General features: G+C 42.3%; 1 protein-coding gene across 1 annotated transcript in view; it reads left to right on the plus strand.

Annotated features, from left to right (window-relative positions):
- elapor1 (endosome-lysosome associated apoptosis and autophagy regulator 1) overlaps positions 1-24,157 on the plus strand; it is a 72,773-nt gene extending 48,616 nt beyond the window's left edge. The window contains exons 16-22 of the mRNA XM_060931992.1: positions 4,955-5,105; positions 5,204-5,297; positions 5,401-5,502; positions 5,732-5,858; positions 19,388-19,566; positions 22,090-22,252; positions 23,527-24,157. Coding sequence (XP_060787975.1) covers positions 4,955-5,105; positions 5,204-5,297; positions 5,401-5,502; positions 5,732-5,858; positions 19,388-19,566; positions 22,090-22,252; positions 23,527-23,595 — 885 coding nt within the window. The 3' untranslated portion in view covers positions 23,596-24,157. The remainder of the gene's footprint in view (positions 1-4,954; positions 5,106-5,203; positions 5,298-5,400; positions 5,503-5,731; positions 5,859-19,387; positions 19,567-22,089; positions 22,253-23,526) is intronic.
- Positions 24,158-25,679: the final 1,522 nt, after the last annotated feature.

Consider the following 25,679-nt stretch of genomic DNA (forward strand, 5'->3'; position numbering starts at 1 on the left):
TGTTTGCCTTCTTACTGCGCGTGAAATCATCAAACAGTAAATAATAAAAATACAACCCCGATTCCAAAAAAGTTGGGACAAAGTACAAATTGTAAATAAAAACGGAATGCAATGATGTGGAAGTTTCAAAATTCCATATTTTATTCAGAATAGAACATAGATGACATATCAAATGTTTAAACTGAGAAAATATATCATTTAAAGAGAAAAATTAGGTGATTTTAAATTTCATGACAACACATCTCAAAAAAGTTGGGACAAAGCCATGTTTACCACTGTGAGACATCCCCTTTTCTCTTTACAACAGTCTGTAAACGTCTGGGGACTGAGGAGACAAGTTGCTCAAGTTTAGGGATAGGAATGTTAACCCATTCTTGTCTAATGTAGGATTCTAGTTGCTCAACTGTCTTAGGTCTTTTTTGTCATATCTTCCATTTTATGATGCGCCAAATGTTTTCTATGGGTGAAAGATCCGGACTGCAGGCTGGCCAGTTCAGTACCCGGACCCTTCTTCTACGCAGCCATGATGCTGTAATCGATGCAGTATGTGGTTTGGCATTGTCATGTTGGAAAATGCAAGGTCTTCCTTGAAAGAGACGTCGTCTGGATGGGAGCACATGTTGCTCTAGAACCTGGATATACCTTTCAGCATTGATGGTGTCTTTCCAGATGTGTAAGCTGCCCATGCCACACGCACTAATGCAACCCCATACCATCAGAGATGCAGGCTTCTGAACTGAGCGCTGATAACAACTTGGGTCGTCCTTCTCCTCTTTAGTCCGAATGACACGGCGTCCCTGATTTCCATAAAGAACTTCAAATTTTGATCCGTCTGACCACAGAACAGTTTTCCACTTTGCCACAGTGGAGGGGGTGCTTTCGCACTGGACAGAGCAGCTGATATTTTCTGTCCAGTGCGAAAGCACCCCCCTCCAACCTCACCATCCAAGAAAGGAGGGCTCTTACATTGCTTCAAAGAGACCGGAACATCACCATCCTTCCTGCTGACAAAGGGAGATGCACAGTGTTGCTAAACACAGTGGACTACCACTCCAGGATGACCAGTCTCCTCAGCGACACTACCACCTATGGAACCTTGAGGCGGGACCCCACAAGTTGTTACAAAAAGAAAATTGTTAGCTGCCTGCAACAACTAGAAAAGGACCAAGCCATCAACCGATCTCTGTACTACAGATTGTATCCTGGGGAAGCCGTTCCTCTCATATACGGACTCCCTAAGATTCACAAGGAAGGAGCTCCACTCAGACCTATCAGCAGTATAAACTCTGTTACAACATTGCCAAACACCTAGCCACCATCCTGGCTCCTCTCATTGGGAATACGCCACATCACATCAAAAACTCCCAAGATTTTGCTACTAAAGTTGCAGATCTCAAACTAGACTCAGATGAAACCATGGTTTCCTATGATGTCACTTCTCCGTTCACCTGCATTCCCACCACAAAAGCTGTTGAATCTGTTAGAAAACGACTCCTTCGAGACAGCACCTTATTGGATAGAACGAACCTCACCACGGACCAGATTTGCACCCTGCTTGACCTCTGCCTGACTACCACTTATTTCCAGTTTAATGAAAGTTTCTACAGACAGAAACATGGATGTGCCATGAGCTCACCGGTATCCCCTATTGTGGCCAATCTTTACATGGAGGAAGTAGAACATAAAGCTTTGACCACTTTTTCAGGAGTTGCTCCCAGCCACTGGTTCAGATATGTGGATAACACCTGGGTTAAAATCAAAACCCATGAGGTGGAAGCCTTCTCTAAGCACATCAATGCAGTGGATATTAACATCAACTTCACTTGGGAGGACATCAGTGGGAATAATCTAGCCTTCTTGGATTGTGATGTACACATTAGACTAGACAGAAGCCTGAGCATCGAGGTCTACCGGAAACCCACACACACAGACCAGTACCTACTCTTCGACTCACCACCCACTGGAACACAAATTGGGGGTCATTAGGACCTTGCAACACAGGGCTCAGAACATCCCTACAACGATAGAGGGAAAAGAGAAGGAGCAGAATCACATCAAGAAAGCACTTCAGAACTGCGGGTATCCCAACTGGTCTTTCCTCAAGAGCAGAAAAAGGAACAGAATGGACAAGGAGGATAACAGGAACAAACGCAAGAACATTGTCATTCCCTACATTTCTGGTCTATCTGAGAAACTCAGGAGGATCTTCTACAAACACAACATTCCGGTACATTTCAGACCCAGTAACACCCTGAAGCAGAAACTGATCCACCCTAAGGACAGAATACCCAGACACAAACAGGACAACGTAGTGTATGCAATTCAGTGCAGTGAGGAATGCACAGACTCATATATTGGTGAAACAAAGCAACCGCTTCACAGGCGCATGGCTCAACACAGGAGAGCCAGTTCCTCAGGCCAGGACTCTGCTGTCTACCTTCATCTTAACAACAAAGGACACTCATTTCAGGATTCCAACGTACGCATTTTAGCCAGAGAGGATCATTGGTATGAGTGAGGAGTTAAAGAAGCCATTTTTGTCAACCTGGAACGGCCATCACTGAACAGAGGTGGGGGTCTAAGATATCATTTATCAGCCACCTACAATACAGTCCTTGGCACACTTCCCAGACAACTGAATGCACACCAAAACCCAGCTGTTTTCAGTGACTCACAGGAGGACAGAGAGAATCAGCATTCCATTGATCACCCTAACGGGCAGTCCATTGATCATCCTAACGACTCTCGAGGCCGTTCACAACCAGCCCCCAGTGACCCACACCAACAGGATGACTCAATGACACCTTAAGGCCTCTGCATGCTCTTGCGACAAGGCTTTCGCAGATAGCTTTTCACAGACAGTTGTAATTTATCGTTGAGCGGGGAGTAATAGGCGTGCGCGATGTTATTCACCGCCACAACGCAAGGGGGCGCGAAGTCGCGAAATCGCTAGGAGTAGTTGGTGGGTGTGGTTAGTGGAGTGTTTATCCTCCGGTTACTTATAATGACTAGAACTGGAGTCGTATGGACCCTTTTCACGTGACGTCACGACAAACGCGGCCGCCATTTTGGACATGTACTACCAGTAGTTTACCACAGCCAGCATTGAGGAACGGCAGCAAAGAAAGTGTTTATTTTCAGCAAGACTTCCATCATGCCACTATGTTGTTGTGCACCTGGATGTAGTAACCATCAACAAACAAGGCAAGGGTTATCATTTTATCGGATCCCGGTAGATGCTGACCGACGGAGAACATGGATAGCGGCATACCAACGCTTGTGTAGTGACCACTTTGTTGGAGGTAAGACGAATAAAATTAGCCAGAAAAGGCATTACATTGCTGTTAACATTCCATTCTAGTTTACTGTAATTATGATCTGGCAGTTATTTACACCGGATCCAGTGTAAATAGCCGCCGGAGCCAACGTCCGAGGTTCCGGAGCGCGCTCGCTTGCGGCCCGGCCGGAGCCGGCAGCCGCGGAGCCAGCGCGCTCGCTCGCGGCCCGGCCGGAGCCGGCGGCCACGGAGCCAACGCGCTCGCGGCCCGGCCGGAGCCAGCGCGCTCGCTCGCGGCCCGGCCGGACGTTGGCTCCGGCAGCTATTTACACTGGATCCGGTGTAAATAGCTGCCAGATCATAATTACAGTAAACTAGTAAATACAGTTTTCTGCATCTCGCTCCTTTTTCTTTTATGTTTGTCGCCTTCCTCGCATTCAAACCGATTTGAGCCGAAGTCCACTGCATGTCCAAAATGGCGGTCGCGTTTACGAAGGTCACGTGACTGAAAAGGGTCCATAGATGTACGTACTGTACTTCCTCACTTCCTCGATCAACCGCTCTTCGTGCTGCTCCATCTTCGCTCGTGTTTTTAAAAATGGCGGTAGTGAAAACAAACCAAACCGGGAAAGTAGGGAAGCGGAAGTGCGTGTACAGCGGATGTAGAGTGGACCAATCAGAGCCCTCTTGTCTGCGACGCTGTCTGCGAGGCTTCTGCGGTGGTCACAATTTTTGGGAGGTGCGTGCAGAGCGTCTGCGAAGGGGGGCTACGCAGACGCCATCTGCGACGCCGTCTGCGAGGACTGCGTTGTCAGCATGAATTGGCCTTTAGATGAGCTTTTCATCCATGAGAGGATAAATACCTGATACTCCCTACCAGTCAGACAGAACTGAAGAAGCCTTTCGGATGAGAGGTGAAACGTCTTCAAGAATCTTCAAGCAAGTCCAGTTGCTCTCTTTTACCACCCACAGTTTGTAGATGCTGATATGTTCAAACTCTTTGCAATTTTACACTGTCGAACTCCTTTCTGATATTGCTCCACTATTTGTCGGCGCAGAATTAAGGGGATTGGTGATCCTCTTCCCATCTTTACTTCTGAGAGCCGCTGCCACTCCAAGATGCTCTTTTTATACCCAGTCATGTTAATGACCTATTGCCAATTGATCTAATGAGTTGCAATTTGGTCCTCCAGCTGTTCCTTTTTTGTACCTTTAACTTTTCCAGCCTCTTATTGCCCCTGTCCCAACTTTTTTGAGATGTGTTGCTGTCATGAAATTTCAAATGAGCCAATATTTGGCATGAAATTTCAAAATGTCTCACTTTCGACATTTGATATGTTGTCTATGTTCTATTGTGAATACAAGATCAGTTTTTGAGACTTGTAAATTATTGCATTCCGTTTTTATTTACAATTTGTACTTTGTCCCAACTTTTTTGGAATCGGGGTTGTACAGTAAATAGCTCTATTCCGCAACTGTAGTAATCATGTCAAGAACCGCTCAACTAAGTAAAGAGAAACGACATCCATCAGTACTTTTAGTGTCTTTTAATTCATAAAAATAAAGACAAGTCATTGAATTAGGACGTGTGTCCAAACTTTTGTCTGGCAGTGTATAATCAGAATAAGCCATTCAAGATGAACTGACCACTTTTAACCACTTTTACCGTACTCTTAGGACCGTGTTCTGGCTTCCTGTGTTGATAATGTAACTGAGAGCAGGAAGGAGGTGAATGGTTACATCTGTCAGTCAAGCATAGTGCCTACCGATGTCAGAGGTCAAACTGTGGTGTCCTCACAACCCTTTGTTATTGGAAGCACATTGATTGGTGAGTTATAAGTGAACTTACAACCACACAACGAAGACTGAACAGCTTTAAGTAGTGACCTGCTGTTTTCATTTAAAAAAAAAAAAATTTAACCATAGGGGTAACCACTGACTCCACACTTGATCACATCTCATCTTCTGAGAGTACCTTCCCTGCACAATCTGATCTGCCTGATGTCATATTTTACTACCGGTGAGATCAGAGACAAACTGAACATCAGCATCAGTTAAATTTAAATAAGTGTGAAAAAGAATTGTCGTTAATCTTGCGTCTGTCATTCATTTTGTGCCTTTAGGACAAGTGAAACCACACAGGCATGTAAAAATGGCAGATCTACTTCCATCAGACTCCGATGTGATCCCACAGTGACGGCAATGGATCGGATTTCCTTACCAAGGTACACTGCAGAGTTCGGAAACGAAGGCAGTGATAGTCAACAGACCAACTGCCACAAGCGCAGGAACTAAAACTTGCAATCCCACTGTGTGCAATCTCCTATAATCCACAAATGTGGTGTAATCGCTGCTGATTCAGCGAAATTGTTTGGCGCATAGCAACACCTTCTGGTCGAAGAAAGGAACTGTAAGTCTACTACTTCTTAATTCTTTATCTCCCTCTCTCTGCAGTAACTGTACAGAGGGAACATGTGATGGCTGCTCCTTCCACTTCCTGTGGCGTTCTCAGTATGCCTGTCCTCTTTGTTCTGAGAGGAACTATAAAGAGATAGTGAGTGCCTGTATTCATGGAATTCAGGTAGGTTTAATTCCTAAAATCATAATGAACAAAAGACAGAGCAATAATATTTGACCCCGAATGCAATGGCTCACAGTTTGAGGAACAGGTATTTCGAAAGATCTGTGACATATCCTGACTTCAGTATTATAAGCGTCTCTCTGGGTGAGGAGCCATTTTGAGATGTGAGACATCAAAGGTTTGACATTCCAGCTAGCAAAATCCAAAAGTAGTGCAATTTACATTTCCAGCTCAACAAGGCCTAAACGATAAAGTTACTTGAAATTGATATTATTGAAATTCTGAGACAATTACAAAGTACCCTTTTGAACACTATTCAAATAGAGATAGAACCTGATTATTCTGTAAGAACAAATCCGATTTGGTCAAATCTGACAATCTGTTATTATGACAATCTCTTGATCTCATTAAATAACTAATAAATGGTCATAAACTCAGCAGAGAAAGACATTTGAACCTATTAGGATGACGTTATAAATCATATATATTTTTTAATCAAATTTGTTTTTGAATGTATCCTCTAAGATCTAAGGGGATCAGGACACTTCGTCCAATGACCATTTCTTCCAATAGTTGAGACATTTCGTCCAAAGCCTTTTCCATACGTACTATCAATTATTTTATATGTGTGACAAGATCGAGATATATACACAAACCATAATTAATTTAAGGGAGTGCATTAAGCAGGTTTATGACTGCGTCTCCCCGTAATAAATGGAAATTAACAAAACAAAATATACCTATTTATCTAAATATGTAACAAAACAAAATATACCTGATTTATATACCTAATAACTTATATGTACACTACCGTTCAAAAGTTTGGGGTCACTTTGAAATTTCCTTATTTTTGAAAGAAAAGCACTGTTCTTTTCAATGAAGATCACTTTAAACTAATCAGAAATCCACTCTATACATTGCTCATGTGGTAAATGACTATTCTAGCTGCAAATGTGTGGTTTTTGGTGCAATATCTCCATAGGTGTATAGAGGCCCATTTCCAGCAACTCTCACTCCAGTGTTCTAATGGTACAATGTGTTTGCTCATTGCCTCAGAAGGCTAATGGATGATTAGAAAACCCTTGTGCAATCATGTTAGCACAGCTGAAAACAGTTGAGCTCTTTAGAGAAGCTATAAAACTGACCTTCCTTTGAGCAGATTGAGTTTCTGGAGCATCACATTTGTGGGGTCGATTAAATGCTCAAAATGGCCAGAAAAATGTCTTGACTATATTTTCTATTCATTTTACAACTTATGGTGGTAAATAAAAGTGTGACTTTTCATGGAAAACACAAAATTGTATGGGTGACCCCAAACTTTTGAACGGTAGTGTACCTCCCACTGTCAGAGAGCGGTAGGAGACGGATCCAAGTGCAGAAGTAATGTTTATTAACAATTGTGAAAACACACAGGCAAACAATCCAAAACGGCAGGCAATCTCGTAAACGTGAAACTAGCAAAAGGTCGGGTGAGGCACAAACAGGCTAAATCAGGCAAAGACAAAAACAGAAACGAAGAACAGGAAACAGGATCAGAAACCCAGGGAATCTACACGGGACACTAAGGCCATGTACACACGTAGCCGGGTATTTTTAAAACCGAACATTCTACCCCCCCCGTTTATAAAAATGTTTTATCCAAACCACCTCGTCTTCGAAAAAAATCCCTTCCACACATAACCGAACATCTGCGTTTTCAATCACATTCATAAGCATTCCAAACCTGTAGATGGCATTATTTCCCCAAATCCTACCCCCTAATCACATCAGAATAGCCCTCTGTTGGCGTCACTTCCGCCTAAACATAAAACATGGCGCCAAGCTCGTTCGTCTGGACAGACTCGGAGACAGAATTGCTTCTAAACACGATTTTGGAGTATAAACTTCAAAAGACGCAAGAAAACGTTGATTGGGAATCTTGTCAAAGCAAATATGTGGACATATTGACCCTGTTTTTGGAGCAGTAGTTGGGCTTCTAAAATTAAACATGTAAATAGCACCTGCACAATAATTAACGCTTTCAAGGCACTACTCTGATCCATTACTCTTTGTCCATGCTTAATCTGGCTTCTGCAGTAAACAAAGGTCGCACGTTTGACGTCAGGGCAGATTTGTTGTCATTTTTTGGCACAGATTGTGACGTTCTAAAACGCAAAACTCCGGTTATCTCTGTCTACACGAAAAGGCATACACGGAGTTTTCAAAAATCTTCACTTTGCCCGGAGTTTTTTTAAATATTCATTTTTGATGTGTTTTCATGTGGATGACAGGCCAAAACGTAGAAAAATATCTTCGATTTAGCAGATACCCGGCTACGTGTGGACGGGGTCTAAGGCTTGGTAATGTGCGCTGACGTGGTGTCATACTTCGCACTGAACGTGTGTTTTCTCAGTCTTTATATAGTCACACTGATGCCTTTGATCATGTACAGGTGAACCTCATTAACAGCGCGCATGTGAGAGTCCACTCGGCGCGCGCACAGTCCGGAGTGCACCCGAGCGGACTCTTGCATGCGCGCTGTAAATGAGGCTCACCTGCACATGATCAAGAGGCATCAGCATGCCTACATAAAGACTGAGAAAACACACGTTTTCTCATATCTGGATATCATATCTCATGTCTCGCACTTGCCAAGGATATCTGGCAAGTGCGAGTATAGATTTTCTGTGTAATTTGGTCTAATAAAAACGATCTCTCCCCACAAGTGGCCCCAGGCAAACGCACCCGAAGTTGACCCTCGCTGATTCCCATAAATTCTGTTTTCATTTTCATTTTGCAAAAATGTGTTTAGCGTCGGTCAAATCCCATTGAGAATTCCTCCTTTTTTCGAACAAACAAATACCTGAAATATAAAATAATTGTTACTGCGTATGAAAAAGGCTTCGGACGAAATGTCTTCAGTATTAGACAAAATGGCATTGGATGAAATGACCTGTATCCACCTAAAATGCAAATTCTCTTTTTAAAATCTGTAGATATTACTAAACATTTTGGCCTTGAATTTCCACTGGAAAATATTTACAGTGGTGCTTGAAAGTTTGTGAACCCTTTACAATTTTCTATATTTCTGCATCAATATGACCTAAAACATAATCAGATTTTCACACAAGTCCTAAAAGTAGATAAAGAGAACCCAGTTAAACAAATGAGACAAAATATTATACTTGGTCATTTATTTATTGAGGAAAATGATCCAATATTACATATCTGTGAGTGGCAAAAGTATGTAAACATTTGCTTTCAGTATCTGGTGTGAGCCCCTTGTGCAGCAATAACTGCAACTAAACGTTTCCAGTAACTGTTGATCAGTCCTGCACACCGGCTTGGAGGAATTTTAGCCCATTCCTCCGTACAGAACAGCTTCAACTCTGGGATGTTGGTGGGTTTTCTCACATGAACTGCTCGCTTCAGGTCCTTCCACAGCATTTCGATCGGTTTAAGGTCAGGACTTTGGCTTGGCCATTCCAAAACATTAACTTTATTCTTCTTTAACCATTCTTTGGTAGAACAACTTGTGTGCTTAGGGTCGTTGTCTTGCTGCACGACCCACCTTCTCTTGAGATCCAGTTCATGGACAGATATCCTGACATTTTCCTTTAGAATTTGCTGGTATAATTCAGAATTCATTGTTCCATCAATGATGGCAAGCCGTCCTGGCCCAGATGCAGCAAAACAGGCCCAAACCATGATACTACCACCACCATGTTTCACAGATGGGATAAGGTTCTTATGCTAGAATGCAGTATTTTCCTTTCTCCAAACATAACACTTCTCATTTAAACCAAAAGGTTCTATTTTGGTCTCATCTGTCCACAGACCATTTTTCCAATAGCCTTCTGGCTTGTCTACGTGATCTTTAGCAAACTGCAGATGAGCAGCAATGTTCTTTTTGGAGAGCAGTGGCTTTCTCCTTGCAACCCTGCCATGCACACCATTGTTGTTCAGTGTTCTCCTGATGGTGGACTCATCAACATTAGCCAATGTGAGATAGGCCTTCAGTTGCTTAGAAGTTACCCTGGGGTCCTTTGTGACCTCGTCAACTATTACACGCCTTGCTCTTGGAGTGATCTTTGTTGGTCGACCACTCCTGGGGAGGGTAACAATGGTCTTGAATTTCCTCCATTTATACACAATCTGTCTGACTGTGGATTGGTGGAGTCCAAACTCTTTAGAGATGGTTTTGTAACCTTTTCCAGCGTGATGAGCATCAACAACGCTTTTTCTGAGGTCCTCAGAAATCTCCTTTGTTCGTGCCATGATACACTTCCACAAACATGTGTTGTGAAGATCAGACTTTGATAGATCCCTGTTCTTTAAATAAAACAGGGTGCCCACTCACACCTGATTGTCATCCCATTGATTGAAAACACCTGACTCTAATTTCACCTTCAAATTAACTGCTAATCCTAGAGGTTCACATACTTTTGCCACTCACAGATATGTAATATTGGATCATTTTCCTCAATAAATAAATGACCAAGTATAATATTTTGTCTCATTTGTTTAACTGGGTTCTCTTTATCTACTTTTAGGACTTGTGTGAAAATCTGATGATGTTTTAGGTCATATTTATTGTTAAAGCGCTATACAAATAAACTTGACTATTTATGCAGAAATATAGAAAATTCTAAAGGGTTCACAAACTTTCAAGCACCACTGAAAAAATATTAAAATACACTATGCTGTAAAGTCCAAGACATGTTTCTGTTTAGCCATACAAACACATCCTATGAATCTGCAAGATGACCTTCAGTTCCTCATTACACAGGAAAGTTCAGGATTGAGCAACATGCATTCAGCACATCGAAGCACATTTCATGTAGCAAGCTAATGCCTGCATATTTAATGCTAATGTTATCTGATGTTAGCCACAGTATTAGCTGTGCTGAATACTTTTTAATGTTCAAGTATGTTTATACATTGTAAAAGCAGCAATTATATTTGCGATTATATTAGACCTGCACTGTGCCCATTTTGTACATGTTTTATGGAGCACATGTTGCTCATCCACTTTGCTACATCTAAGTTATGTTCTTCTCCAGCTAGCTGTACTGAGGCTTCAAGTCTATTCTGTTCTGTCTGAGTGCAAGTGGAATGTGGATATGGATTGGCCAAACTGCCTATACTGTTATTCATCTTATGTTCCTGGATGATGATCTAAAACCAAGTTTATCTGAGAGTTTAAAGACAGAACTTTACATTCTTTTTTAATATTACACCAGAAACGCTTATGTGGTTAACTCATTTTCGATCATATTGCTAGATCCTTATAAGATATCAGAATATGTGACTCATCTCATCTCATTATCTCTAGCCGCTTTATCCTTCTACAGGGTCGCAGGCAAGCTGGAGCCTATCCCAGCTGACTATGGGCGAAAGGCGGGGTACACCCTGGACAAGTCGCCAGGTCATCACAGGGCTGACACATAGACACAGACAACCATTCACACTCACATTCACACCTACGCTCAATTTAGAGTCACCAGTTAACCTAACCTGCATGTTTTTGGACTGTGGGGGAAACCGGAGCACCCGGAGGAAACCCACGCGGACACAGGGAGAACATGCAAACTCCGCACAGAAAGGCCTTCGCCAGCCACGGGGCTCGAACCCAGGACCTTCTTGCTGTGAGGCGACAGCGCTAACCACTACACCACCGTGCCGCCCGAATATGTGACTAACACTAATAATTGTTTTATAGTCTAAAACTCACTAAATAAAAAAAAGTTAAGAAAAGAATAAATAACTAACTACAGCTTTAAATGTGACATATTATATGCCTTTTCCATAAGTTGACACAGTTCCCTCAGGTGTTAATGCAATATCTGTGACATGCTTTGGTCAAAATACCACTAAAGCGCCACAGCTTTCTTCCTGTTCCTGAAAATGATAATGAGCCACTGCTCACACCATCCCCCTCTTCCGCTGGCTAACTAGGTAGCACTTTCCTCATCTCCATCTGTAACCGCTTATCCTGTGCAGGGTCGCAGGCAAGCTGGAGCCTATCCCAGCTGACTATGGGTGAGAGGCGGGGTACACCCTGGACAAGTCACCAGGTTATCACAGGGCTGACACATATACCCCTTTTCCACCAAATCAGTTCCAGGGCTGGTTCGGGGCCAGTGCTGCTGCTGGTTCACAACTCGTTCAACTTGCGAGCCAGCTGAGAACCAGTTTGCTTTTCCATAGCTCGCGGTGCTAAGCGGAGCCACGTCATTACGTCGCTGTATACGTCAGTTATGTCGCTGTATACGTCATTACGTTGCTGTATACATCAGTTACGTCACTACGTTTGCATAAACCTTGGCGCGAATATCGAAGCAAAAACACCGCGGAAGAAGCAGCAGCAACAACAACAATAATAATGGATGACTTCGCATTTGTACAGCTGCTGCCTCTCGTCGCTTAAAAATAGCGATCTTTCGCGGTCTTGTTATTGTTGTTGGCCTTAACAACTCCGCCCCCCCCGCTGACGTAAGCGGTTCTTTCCTCTGGCCCAGCAGAGAGTTGGTGCTAGCCTGGAACCAGTTTTTCTGGCCCCAGAGCCAGTTCTTTGTCAGTGGAAACAGAAAACCCGGTTCCAAACTAAGCACTGGCCCCGAACCAGGCCTGGTGGAAAAGGGGCAATAGAGGCAAACAACAATACACACTCACATCTACGGTCAATTTAGAGCCACTAATTAGCCTAACCTGCATGTCTTTGGACTGTGGGGGAAACCGGAGCACCCGGAGGAAACCCACGCAGACACGGGGAGAACATGCAAACTCCGCACAGAAAGGCCCTCGCCGGCCACGGGGCTCGAACCCAGGACCTTCTTGCTGTGAGGCGACAGTGCTAACCACTACACCACCGTGCCACCCTTTTCCTCAGCTCATGAATATTCATTGGCAAAGGCAGTTTTCAGCTGTGATTAAAGATATTCAGATGAGGAGGCTGCATAATTCTAATGAGTGCCCCTTGTGCCATAGAAAGGAGAGCCAAATCTGAAAGGCTTGTTGAAGCACATGTTTTCTGAAATGGGCAGCCCAAAAGAAACTTACTGGGTTGTCTTATTTCAGAGTTTGTGGGTTGGTAGTCATTCCAGATACCCAAATGTATGTGCACAAGCACTGAAAAAGTGAGTTTTCATAATATATCCCCTTTAAAGGTGCTATGTGTAAGAATTTATAAGAATTTTAGTTTAAAATATTCAAAAATTAACAAAAATTATCAACAGAATATGAAGAAGTAACAGCTTCAGGGCTCGACATTAAGTTTTTTTAATCCACTTGTTCAGTCAAACAAGCAGCAAGATTTTCCCTTGTCCTGTCCCTAACCTTCTTATTACGATATATTTACTTGTTCAGTGAAAGGGAAATGGTTAAAGTTTATCAAAAAGCAGGTATAGTTATGATAATCAATGTTTTAATGATTTATAATTTTTCAATAAAACTCAAACTTTAACGATATACAAAAACTATCCAATGCCTCATTATGGTGCAAGTGTTATCACCCATTACCTGATTTTGCAATTTTAAGAGTTAGACTGATCCAAAGTCAAAGCTTCTGGAGGAAATAAAGTTAAATCTTGATTAATCCAGTAAAACTTGATGTATAAATTAATTTAATGAAATGAAACTGAAATAAAACAAATTGGACATGATAAGGGTGACAATCACGTTGTGAATGAAAACAAACCGTAAGTGAGTTCGGCACTGTCGTAAAATTCCCCCGAAATATTTTATCTCATCTCATCTCATTATCTGTAGCTGCTTTATCCTGTCCTACAGGGTCGCAGGCAAGCTGGAGCCTATCCCAGCTGACTACGGGCGAAAGGCGGGGTACACCCTGGACAAGTCGCCAGGTCATCGCAGGGCTGACACATAGACACAGACAACCATTCACACTCACATTCACACCTACGGTCAATTTAGAGTCACCAGTTAACCTAACCTGCGTGTCTTTGGACTGTGGGGGAAACCGGAGCACCCGGAGGAAACCCACGCGGACACGGGGAGAACATGCAAACTCCACACAGAAAGGCCCTCGCCGGCCCCGGGGCTCAAACCCGGACCTTCTTGCTGTGAGGCGACAGCGCTAACCACTACACCACCGTGTCGCCCCGAAATATTTTATATTTGTCATTAGTGTGTCCCATACAAAAAAAAATAATACAACGAATGTCCAAATGATGATTCACCACAGGTATTTATTTGATTGAGATTTGATCGCCATTTTTCTGATTTCGATTAATTCAAAGGCTAATTATTAATAATTAGATATTATGATGATGAAATTTTTGTTTTTACACGTGCACCTGCTGTACTCGGTTTCCCTGGAATTTTGTAAACAATAATATGGCCAGATTGAGACGATTAAACTAGTTTTGTTGGAACCTTGTTGATGTAACTCTTGAATAATTACAATAAAAATGGTGATTTTCAACAAAAATTCAACTTGTCTCATCAGACAGGCAGATGCGGATTTGACTTGTCCGGCCCAAACATTTGGTTGTCCCAGACAATTGGACGACCATTAATGTCAAGCCCTGAGCTTTGACATTATGTTAAAGACATCAGTGTATCGCATTGCAGAGATCTATTGAAGTTAGCATACTAACCAGCAAGCCCCGAGCCAGGCTGCACTGTCTCTGTAGAGTCTCGGTCGTGTCCAGTCTGCCCTCAGCCCAAAATGAAAGATGAAATAGTATCGCTGGCAGGCTAGTGGCAGGAAACTACTAGAATCCAGCCACTGAAATGTGGATTTGTGGTTACTGTTTTGCGTGATGGTACATTAAATTTTTAGAGTAGAGGAAAAAGAAAGAGAAAAGACTCTCCTGGGAGAAATTGAATTGCAATGCCACACACTAAACACCACTGAAAGTCTGGATCACAGAGCCTCCACTCACATATATCTGGATATTGTACTCTCATTTTTGGACTGAGTGCATACACTTTGCATGAGTTTAAAAGTTACAGATCCCTAGAAGCACATGAACAGCTTTTTTTAGTGGCTGTGTGAAATATCCGCTAATGAACAAGCCGGCAGCTGCGAGAGCCCATTCTCGTAAGTTAAGGGTGGCATTCCTCTTTTTGACCCAATTATTAAGCCAAACATATCATTAAAAAACATTCAGTTGTGCACGTATTTTAATGAGTCATAGGCAGCGTGTTTAATCAGTTGCATTATTATTAAAAAAGAAAAGGTTACATATCTGCAGCAGGGCTTTACATTAACTTTTTTGCTCACCGGCCACTGTGGCTAGTGGTTTTCCCGAGTCACTAGCCATTCAGCCTTTTCACTAGCCACAATTTTGTTGCCAGGAAATTGCAGTTTTTTCTTCACCATGATATGTTAAAGTTCGGAAGATCTAGATTTAATTATGAATGGCAGCGTATAATGTATCTCTACAGTAGCACTCAAGTATTCAGTGCTGTTAAGGTAAATCCCTATGTGAAAACATGCAACCAATTCAGACAAAAATATAAACAGAGTATTCTGTTTATTGAACTCAAATTCAAGCCCCTTACAATATGAAATATCGTATAATATGAAAAATAACATTCAGTACAACTGAACTGATTCGAATATTAAAAGTCCAATTCAAAACATTTATCATTGAAAAACATTTGATGTTTTGATATGCAAGTATTATGTGTATTATCAAGTATTATTATGTATAGTGGGGCAAAAAAGTATTTAGTCGTGCAAGTTCTCCCACTTAAAAAGATGAGAGAGGCCTGTAGTTTTCATCATAGGTGTACCTCAACTATGAGAGACAAAATGAGAAAAAAAAATCCAGAAAATCATATTGTCTGATTTTTAAAGAATTTATTTGCAAATTATGGTGGAAAATAAGTATTTGGTCAATAACAAAAGTTCATCTCAATACTTTGTTATATGCCCTTTGTTGGCAATGACAGAGGTCAAACGTTTTCTGTAAGTCTTCACAAGGTTTTCACACACTGTTGCTGGTATTTTGGCCCATTCCTCCATGCAGATCTCCTCTAGAGCAGTGATGTTTTGGGGCTGTCGCTGGGCAACACGGACTTTCAACTCCCTCCAAAGATTTTCTATGGGGTTGAGATCTGGAGACTGGCTAGGCCACTCCAGGACCTTGAAATGCTTCTTACGAAGCCACTCCTTCGTTGCCCGGGCGGTGTGTTTGGGATCTTTGTCATGCTGAAAGACCCAGCCACGTTTCATCTTCAATGCCCTTGCTTATGGAAGGAGGTTTTCACTCAAAATCTCACGATACATGGCCCCATTCATTCCTTTACACGGATCAGTCGTCCTGGTCCCTTTGCAGAAAAACAGCCCCAAAGCATGATGTTTCCACCCCCATGCTTCACAGTAGGTATGGTGTTCTTTGGATGCAACTCAGCATTCTTTCTCCTCCAAACACGACAAGTTGAGTTTTTACCAAAAAGTTCTATTTTGGTTTCATCTGACCATATGACATTCTCCCAATCCTCTTCTGGATCATCCAAATGCTCTCTAGCAAACTTCAGACGGGCCTGGACATGTACTGGCTTAAGCAGGGGGACACGTCTGGCACTGCCGGATTTGAGTCCCTGGCGGCGTAGTGTGTTACTGATGGTAGCCTTTGTTACTTTGGTCCCAGCTCTCTGCAGGTCATTCACTAGGTCCCCCCGTGTGGTTCTAGGATTTTTGCTCACCGTTCTTGTGATCATTTTGACCCCACGGGGTGAGATCTTGCGTGGAGCCCCAGATCGAGGGAGATTATCAGTGTTCTTGTATGTCTTCCATTTTCTAATAATTGCTCCCACAGTTGATTTCTTCACACCAAGCTGCTTACCTATTGCAGATTCAGTCTTCCCAGCCTGGTGCAGGTCTACAATTTTGTTTCTGGTGTCCTTTGACAGCTCTTTGGTCTTGGCCATAGTGGAGTTTGGAGTGTGACTGTTTGAGGTTGTGGACAGGTGTCTTTTATACTGATAACGTGTTCAAACAGGTGCCATTAATACAGGTAACGAGTGGAGGACAGAGGAGCCTCTTAAAGAAGTTACAGGTCTGTGAGAGCCAGGAATCTTGCTTGTTTGTAGGTGACCAAATACTTATTTTACTGAGGAATTTACCAATTAATTCATTAAAAATCCTACAATGTGATTTCCTGGATTCTTTCCCCCCATTCTGTCTCTCATAGTTGAAGTGTACCTATGATGAAAATTACAGGGCTCTCTCATCTTTTTAAGTGGGAGAACTTGCACAATTGGTGGCTGACTAAATACTTTTTTGCCCCACTGTATATTATGTATTATCTATTAATAGTGTGTGTGTGTGTGTGTGTGTGTGTGTGTGTGTGTGTGTGTGTGTGTGTGAACATGTGTAGAGAGAGACATTAAATGTCCTCATTACATTCATCATCAGATGAGTCTGAATGGTCCATGAAAAATGGTCTTTGTGACCTGAGGCTTCCAGCAGGCCATAAGTTGATAGCTGGGGCGGATCAACTTCTTTACAATCGCATGAATGTTTCTAAACAGCAGCTCCATCCTCTCCAGCTCAGCCGACTTCATGACAGCCAGGGACTTGAAGGCAATGCTGTCCTGTAGTGAACCAGCCGTCTTCGCCGGTTTTGATGTTATAGCACCGATGTGTGCATTTGACTTTTCGTGGTCCTTTATAGTTTCGAGTTTAAAATTACTGGTGCCTGTCTTTGCCAGACTTTCTACAGTCTTCGCAGTACATGGTATTTTCGGTTTTGCTATGAACTAGCCAATCTCACTCGAACTTCCATTTGTCATTGAACTGTCTTATCTTCCTATTAGCGTCTTGTTCATCTCCATGGCCGGAGCCAGCTTTGAGGCCCCCGCGGTCCGGACCTCGGTCATTTTTAAGAGCTGAAAATACATTTGTACGCTAAATATTCAACAGGATAAAAAAAATAAAGAATAACATTAAAATGTCTCCGTAAAAAGTGCATTGTTAATGATGTTAAATGTTGATTCTGTCTTCTGTGTGTGTTTGGTGTGTGCGGCTCTGAGACCAAGAACACAAACGCGAATGAGCGCGCGACTCGGCGGAGGAACGCAGTGCAGGAGACACGGGGTTTCCATGGGAACCATCAGTGCACTTTCATCAAGCGGTTCAATTTACATTTTCGAAGCAGCGCAGTTGTAGCCTGCCTTGTTTGTGATTTTAAAAATAAATTATTCGATAAGCCAAAGCAATAGAGTGGAAAGTTTCAACTTATGTTTGGCTTGGATAACTTTGCCTAAAACATGGTGGTGTATACTGATTTTTTTTCCCAGAATTTTTTTTTTTTTTTTGTGTGTGTGTGTAGGTGTAATGGATGCCAGATTGTTAATGTATCTTAGTTCCATAGGCTACATGGTTAGGGTATCTTTTGTCCTCATTGCTTGGGCCAGATCAAACCATTAAACAAGCTTAAATTATTGTTACTCTTGCCACATACATGATTTTTTTTTTTTTCAAAACTGATGATATTCAGTTCAAACACCATTAAAAGTAATTTCAGGAATAGATCTCTTGTGTGATGTGTAATTCACCCCCTCATTTAAATATGGCGAACATTTTTCGGCACGCGCTTTGCACATCACGGACCTCGGTGATTTTAAAATGCTGCTCCGGCCCTGCTCATCTCTGCCCCTTTTTTCCTGAGCAGCAGGGTTTGAAACTCCAGCGATATGCCACCACATAGTGCGCTTGTCAGTCGTCAGCAACTTTGTTGCTTTGTTCATTAACCGCAGGTTACCGTATCATTGATTTTATCTGAGATGTTCTAAACAATTCTAACATGTCGTGTCAGAATGTTTATGCAGGTGCTCATGGGAGTTGTAGGCGCGTAATATTACGTTGCAATGCGTTTATTATATCAGATGCCTTCAGAGAAAACTACAATTAAAATATATTGTCATACCACAGAATAAACCACCCACCAAAGTGGCTAGTGGGACTAAAGTTATTACCCGCCAAAGCCAAATTTTACCCGCATTTGGCGGGTGGGCGGGTGCTAATATAAAGCCCTGATCTGTAGTGTCATGAGCTGTAGTGGTTTCATGCACTACAAGTTGCTGTGGCTGTTTTCTGTCTAAAAACTAAGCTACTGTACTACTGATGTACGGATTGCTCTGGATGTTTTCTTGCAGAAAAAAAAGAAACTGAGCTAAGCAAGCTATAATGTAAACTATAGGCTGATGGCACACAGAAAGATTGTAAGATAGCAGTATTATCTTGTCCGGCTCTAAGGTTCAGCAGTTTTGGTTTATATGACAAAATATTTTGAATTCATGTTTTAAGTATGGATTTTGTGTAAGAAAAGTGCTTTAATTTTATTCAGGAAAATATAAAAATGGTGCTAATAAATAAATATGAGGACTGTACATATTTGCCTAATGTGCCTTAGATTTAAATAGCTAGATGATCCTATTCATACAAACGAATGCTAATAACTAAATTATCATCATAAGAGCGTCCTTGGACTTATTTTTACACAAGAAGCCACCCATAAGTACAAAATGTTTGAGAGCCATGCTCTAAAGAGAGTGTGTGTGTGTGTGTTCAGAGGACTACCTATGTGTGGGAACAGCCTCTGCAATGTACAGGTGGAGTGCCTCTTCCAGATCCACAGATTAGTGCTTGTGTCACTTTGGACTTCTGGCTCAAATTTGGTGCTTCTGTTGGATCAGTGACAGCGATACTGCTCATAACCATCAGCTGCTACTTCTGGAAACGGACACGCAAGTGAGTGCTTGCAACACAGCATGTTTGATCTTGAAGTTTCTTCCCATGTTGTATCCATTTTCCACATGCTGTAGGTCTCTTCTATAGCTCCGAATGACTAAAAAAGCTACCCTGTTGGTTCTAATGTGCTTTTGGAAATGACTACTTAGTGCTCAATTATGTGTAAGCAACCTCACAGATACACTATATGGTTTACGGTTATTTAGCACAAGTCTTTTAGGACAAATCCAAAGTCTTTTAGCACAAGTTCTAAAGTCTGAGCACAACTCTAAGTTCTTTAGCACAAGATCCAAGAACACTTAATCTTTATTACGAATACTTAAAATCAACCTTTTGGTGAAGTCAGTTCATCTCGCACTGCTGAGATTCTGATTGAAAATGAGCAATTGTATTTCCCCACTCCGCCATCTTGAAACCGCCATGTTTGATGTAGCCCTTATGTTAGTCACCAATCCTCCCTCTAAATTATTTAACACAGCATGTATTCAGGGCGGCACGGTGGTGTAGTGGTTAGCGCTGTCGCCTCACAGCAAGAAGGTCCAGGTTCGAGCCCCGGGGCCGGCGAGGGCCTTTCTGTGCGGAGTTTGCATGTTCTCCCCGTGTCCGCGTGGGTTTCCTCCGGGTGCTCCGGTTTCCCCCACAGTCCAAAGACATGCAGGTTAGGTTAACTGGTGACTCTAAATTGACCGTAGGTGTGAGTGTGAGTGTGAATGGTTGTCTGTGTCTATGTGTCAGCCCTGTGATGACCTGGCGACTTGTCCAGGGTGTACCCCGCCTTTCGCCCATAGTCAGCTGGGATAGGCTCCAGCTTGCCTGCAACCCTGTAGAAGGATAAAGCGGCTAGAGATAATGAGATGAGATGAGCACGTATTCAGACACAGTACACCGCTACAGCAAACTTCCAGGTTTGTTTTCTCTTTATTAAAGTGCTAAGCTTAAATTATCTCATCTCATCTCATTATCCGTAGCCGCTTTATCCTGTTCTACAGGGTCGCAGGCAAGCTGGAGCCTATCCCAGCTGACTACGGGCGAAAGGCGGGGTACACCCTGGACAAGTCGCCAGGTCATCACAGGGCTGACACATAGACACAGACAACCATTCACACTCACATTCACACCTACGGTCAATTTAGAGTCACCAGTTAACCTAACCTGCATGTCTTTGGACTGTGGGGGAAACCGGAGCACCCGGAGGAAACCCACGCGGACACGGGGAGAACATGCAAACTCCGCACAGAAAGGCCCTCGCCGGCCACGGGGCTCGAACCCGGACCTTCTTGCTGTGAGGTGACAGCGCTAACCACTACACCACCGTGCCGCCAGCTTAAATTATATCATATTTATTATTTACAATTTGCTTACTAGCAACAGCTTCGAGACTTGTCTTTTTATATATATATATATATATATATATATAAAATATAATATGACAAGACACATGAAATCTCTCTTTCAAGTGCAACAGATGTCTTGGTAAAGCTCGTCCCATCGATGGCAGACCACTTGACTCCTTGACAGTCGATGACCATTAGCTTGCAGTTGTCGATTCTTTTTGCTATCTGGGAGATAGCATATCTGCGGGTGGTGGCTGTGAGGCTGCCACACTAACCAGAGTCAGAGCTGCCTGGGGAAAGTTCAGGGAGCTGATGCCGATACTCTGCGCTAAGAGTCTGTCCCTGCACACCTGTGGCAAAGTCTATGATAGCTGTGTTAGAGGGGCCTTGCTTTGTGCTTGTGAAAGCTGGCCCTTGAAAAGATCTGACATGGCACGTCTCCAGAGGAATGAGAGGGCCATGCTCCGTTGGTTGTGTGCTATCAAGCCTACAAACAAGATCAGTACACATGACCTCCACCTGAGGCTAAACATAAAAGATCTTGTTCTAGTCCTCAGGCGGAACCGTCTTAGATGGTTTGGCCATGTCCAGCGGAGTGTGTCTTGGACCAAGAAGATCTGTTCCCTCCAGGTGCATGGACATAGGACACGCGGAAGGCCACGAAAGAGCTGGCAAGAGGTGTTGCGAGAAGATCTTAAGTTATCTGGACTAGATACCAGAGATGCTCCTAATCGCGATTTGTGGAGGGAAAGAATAAATACCATGTGCCGTCAAACCCACTTTGGTGGAAACATTGACGTAAACGGATAGTGAGTGATATATATATATATATATATATATATATATATATATATATATATATATATATATATATATATATATATATAATTTATTTTTTTTTATTATTGTGACCATAATCCAGAGTTGTGCTAAAGAACATAGAGTTGTGCTAAAAGACTTTGGATTTGTGCGAAAAGATTTGTGCTAAAAGACTTTTTTACTAAATAACCGGATACCCACTTGAGTTTGTAGGCATCTGACCATCACACCCATATATGGGCCTTCCCCAAATTGTCCCCATAAAGTTGGAGCACACAGTTGTCTCAAATGCCTTTGTATCCTGTAGCATTAATATTTCCCTTCATAGTGCTAAAGTAAATATGTGTAAATATACATATCCTCTCCACAGGCTGGAGTATAAGTACTCAAAGCTGATGAATACAGAGTCAAAAGAATGTGAACTTCCTGCTGCAGACAGTTGTGCCATTATGGAGGGAGAGGATTCAGAAGACGATCTCATCTACCTCACCAAAAAATCCTTTTTCACCAAAATTAAATCCTTCAGCAGAGAGGTAAACTGATCTTCTACAGCCATTGTGATACATACTGTATAATCATGATTGGGTGTTTGAGAGAGATCTGCATTGAATGAGTAAGTTCTGAATGAACTTACACCCTGTGTCCAAAATCACTCACTCGTTCACTACTCCCCACTCACTATATAGGGAATTACTGTATAGAGGACTATATAGTGAGCTCATTGACAAAATGAAAAAACACTTTCGGACACTACTCCACCACGCCGTTATTTACGTCATTACTGTCGCACAATTAAAACATGCCAGATCAGTCGGCTGGTGGGTTTTCAAAATAAATACATGCAGGTATTTTTGTGATAAATACATATTATACTGAGCGTATTTCCCACATTAATAAATACAAAGTATTTTGTGTCTGCTGCATCTTTCAGTTCTTTTAAATCAAGGCTGAATACTTTCTTCTTTGCCGCTGCCTTTTATTAAATCAAATTTGAGGCTTTTGATTTGATTTCTTTCAGCGCAACCGCAATGCATGATGGAATATATTATTTGGTTAGTGACCATCGGTTGTACACTACTTTTCGTGATACATTGTGGGATACTTTGAGTGCACTATATAGGGTGTAATAATGCTCACTATACATTCGGACAGTGCTACAAAATGGCGACCTCACTATATAGTCTACTATATAGTAAGTACAGAGTGATTTCGGACACAAGGATAGACTCAGAACACGGATTATCCTCATTTTTAATCGGGTAATTAGAATTCTACTACTTCTTATCATTCCCAAATAACATTTTGTGAATGGACAGTTGTATGGAAATGCTCAGATGTCTCATCTTATCTCATCTCATCTCATTATCCCTAGCCGCTTTATCCTGTTCTACAGGGTCGCAGGCAAGCTGGAGCCTATCCCAGCTGACTACGGGCGAAAGGCGGGGTACACCCTGGACAAGTCGCCAGGTCATCACAGGGCTGACACATAGACACAGACAACCATTCACACTCACATTCACACCTACGGTCAATTTAGAGTCACCAGTTAACCTAACCTGCATGTCTTTGGACTGTGGGGGAAACCAGAGCACCCGGAGGAAACCCACGCAGACATGGGGAGAACATGCAAACTCCGCACAGAAAGGCCCTCGCCAGCCACGGGGCTCGAACCCGGACCTTCTTGCTGTGAGGCGACAGCGCTAACCACTACACCACCATGCCGCCCATGCTCAGATGTTTAAATGTAAATGTAATACAGTGTATATTCTAGTGTTGGAGTAATTTAGATGGCCTTGTTCCTTTGCAGAGAACATCAGATGGCTTTGACTCTGTCCCTCTGAAGTCATCGTCAGGCATGGAGATGGAGATGACCTAGACCCGTAAGCCGGCAACAGACAATGGGAACTGCTCTATGAAAACCTCACCCTCTGAAAATCACTGTTTTTTATGATGTCCTCTTTGTAAACGTAAGAAAGAACGGCCAGAAGAGATCCATCTCTCACAGGGACAGTTCCACCACCGTTTTGATTTTTGTTATTCAAGGTTTTCTATTGAGCGCAAGCAATTTGTTTAACCTTCCTTCATTTATGATTTGTGTCAAAGATGAGAAAGCATTAGTGGTCTGTAAATTCTTGATCACGGATCATCTTTGGGGGAAAAAACAAAACTATATATCCAGCAGTGCAGTTAACATTATGTCAGGTCTGTTAATTTGTGTTCAATTAAGGTTAGCAGATATGATGACTTTCCTGAGAAAGATTTACCCCCCACCCCCCGTAGCGTTGTATGCACAGCAGGATAACCTGATATGACTATATTGTACCCCTAATATCTCCTGCTTCTAATTTAAAGACATTTCACTTGTCTTGATTGTCTGCACAGAATGTGAGTTATATAAAAAGTATTTACTCCAATTAAAATCTTCAGTTATTTTAAAAGGTGTGGATTTTCTCTCCATCTCCAGTAAGTTCATTGGCCATTTTATTCAGTCAACCTACCATTTAGGTGCTCTTTGGTTGGTATACGATTATAATCTGTTGTTGTACACAATTTGTGTATCCCTCCTTCATCTATCAATAGAAACGGACCACCATAGGACCTCTGCTTATTTGGATGGTGAACCCATATAACATTTATGCAAATCACCCTCTAGTCCTTAAGTTAATTAGTTCCCTTACAATAGTATGGCTAACGGCTGGATATTTTTGGTTGATAGACTATATTTTCAATCCAGCAGTAACACTGAAGGACTTAAAAATCCCAGCTCTGTCTGAAGGACAGTGTAGAGGGGAGGCTGACAAATTAGTCTCACAGTTATTAGTGGAGCGCCAAGCGTGCAGAGCGGAGCTCCATACTTAAGAGAACATGGTAATGCATCAACCTGATTTTTGATGGCTTTTAAGACTGTACGTACAAACGAACGACGAACGTGTACCACCACAGGGATCCCGATCAGAAGTGCAAGGCAATATATCTCAAACACTTAACGACTGGACAACGAAATCTGTATCTTTCTTTATTTACATATGATAGACGGGTTTTTATCCAGTGCTTATTTTTAATTTCCTTTTGAAAAAAAAAACAACAACTTGGGATTATTTACTAACACTGTAGCAGCCCTCAGCATTAAGAACAACAACAGAGAGTCTCTGACAGGTGCATGTGCGTTTTATTCCTCTTGAACATGAGTATAGCATCGAACACTGGATATCAAACACCGAGCACTGTGAAAACTAAAGAAAACAAAAATTATTTACCATGATGATCATAACATGGTTGTAAACAAATACACAATTTTGCAGAGTACTATGCTCTGAACGTTACACACCTTGCTCCTCTCAACGAACGGTGTAAACCTCTACAAGTTAGCCAAATGTGCATCATTAGCCTCTGCACTCAAATACCCTGTCCACACTAGGGATTTTGTACCGATACGAAACTACTTTCGTACCGCAACACCTGTCCACACTAGCAACTATACTGGTACTGTAGCAGTATAACTGTATCGGTACGAAACCCACAAATGTATGGGTTTCGTACCGGTACAGTATCGGTACTGTAGCGCTTCGCTGTAGTGTGGACAGATGAAGCAGTTCTGTATCGATACAAATATAATGCGCATGCGCAAAGTCACACACCTCAATCGATGTCTTCGCTGAATAAAATAGTGAAGAACGGAGATTCATTTTCTTTGTTTCTTTCTCAAGTGCCTCGTGCATTTTATACGATTCGACTGAATAAATGACCACCAGAAATACAGACTGTACATTGACAACAAAAAGCACACACATGTTGTTTCATCCGTACGGAAGCCGAGAGAGGCCCTTCATATTAATATTATCCTTTTTTTTATTCACCTTGTTATCCCGAGATAACTCGTCTTCTTCCGCTTTATCCGGGACCGGGTCGCGGATGCAGCAGTCTAAACATGGAAGCCCAAACTTCCCTTTCCCCAGACAC

Source organism: Neoarius graeffei, chromosome 10, assembly GCF_027579695.1.
Source record: "Neoarius graeffei isolate fNeoGra1 chromosome 10, fNeoGra1.pri, whole genome shotgun sequence".
NCBI classification, from domain to species: Eukaryota; Metazoa; Chordata; class Actinopteri; order Siluriformes; family Ariidae; genus Neoarius; species Neoarius graeffei.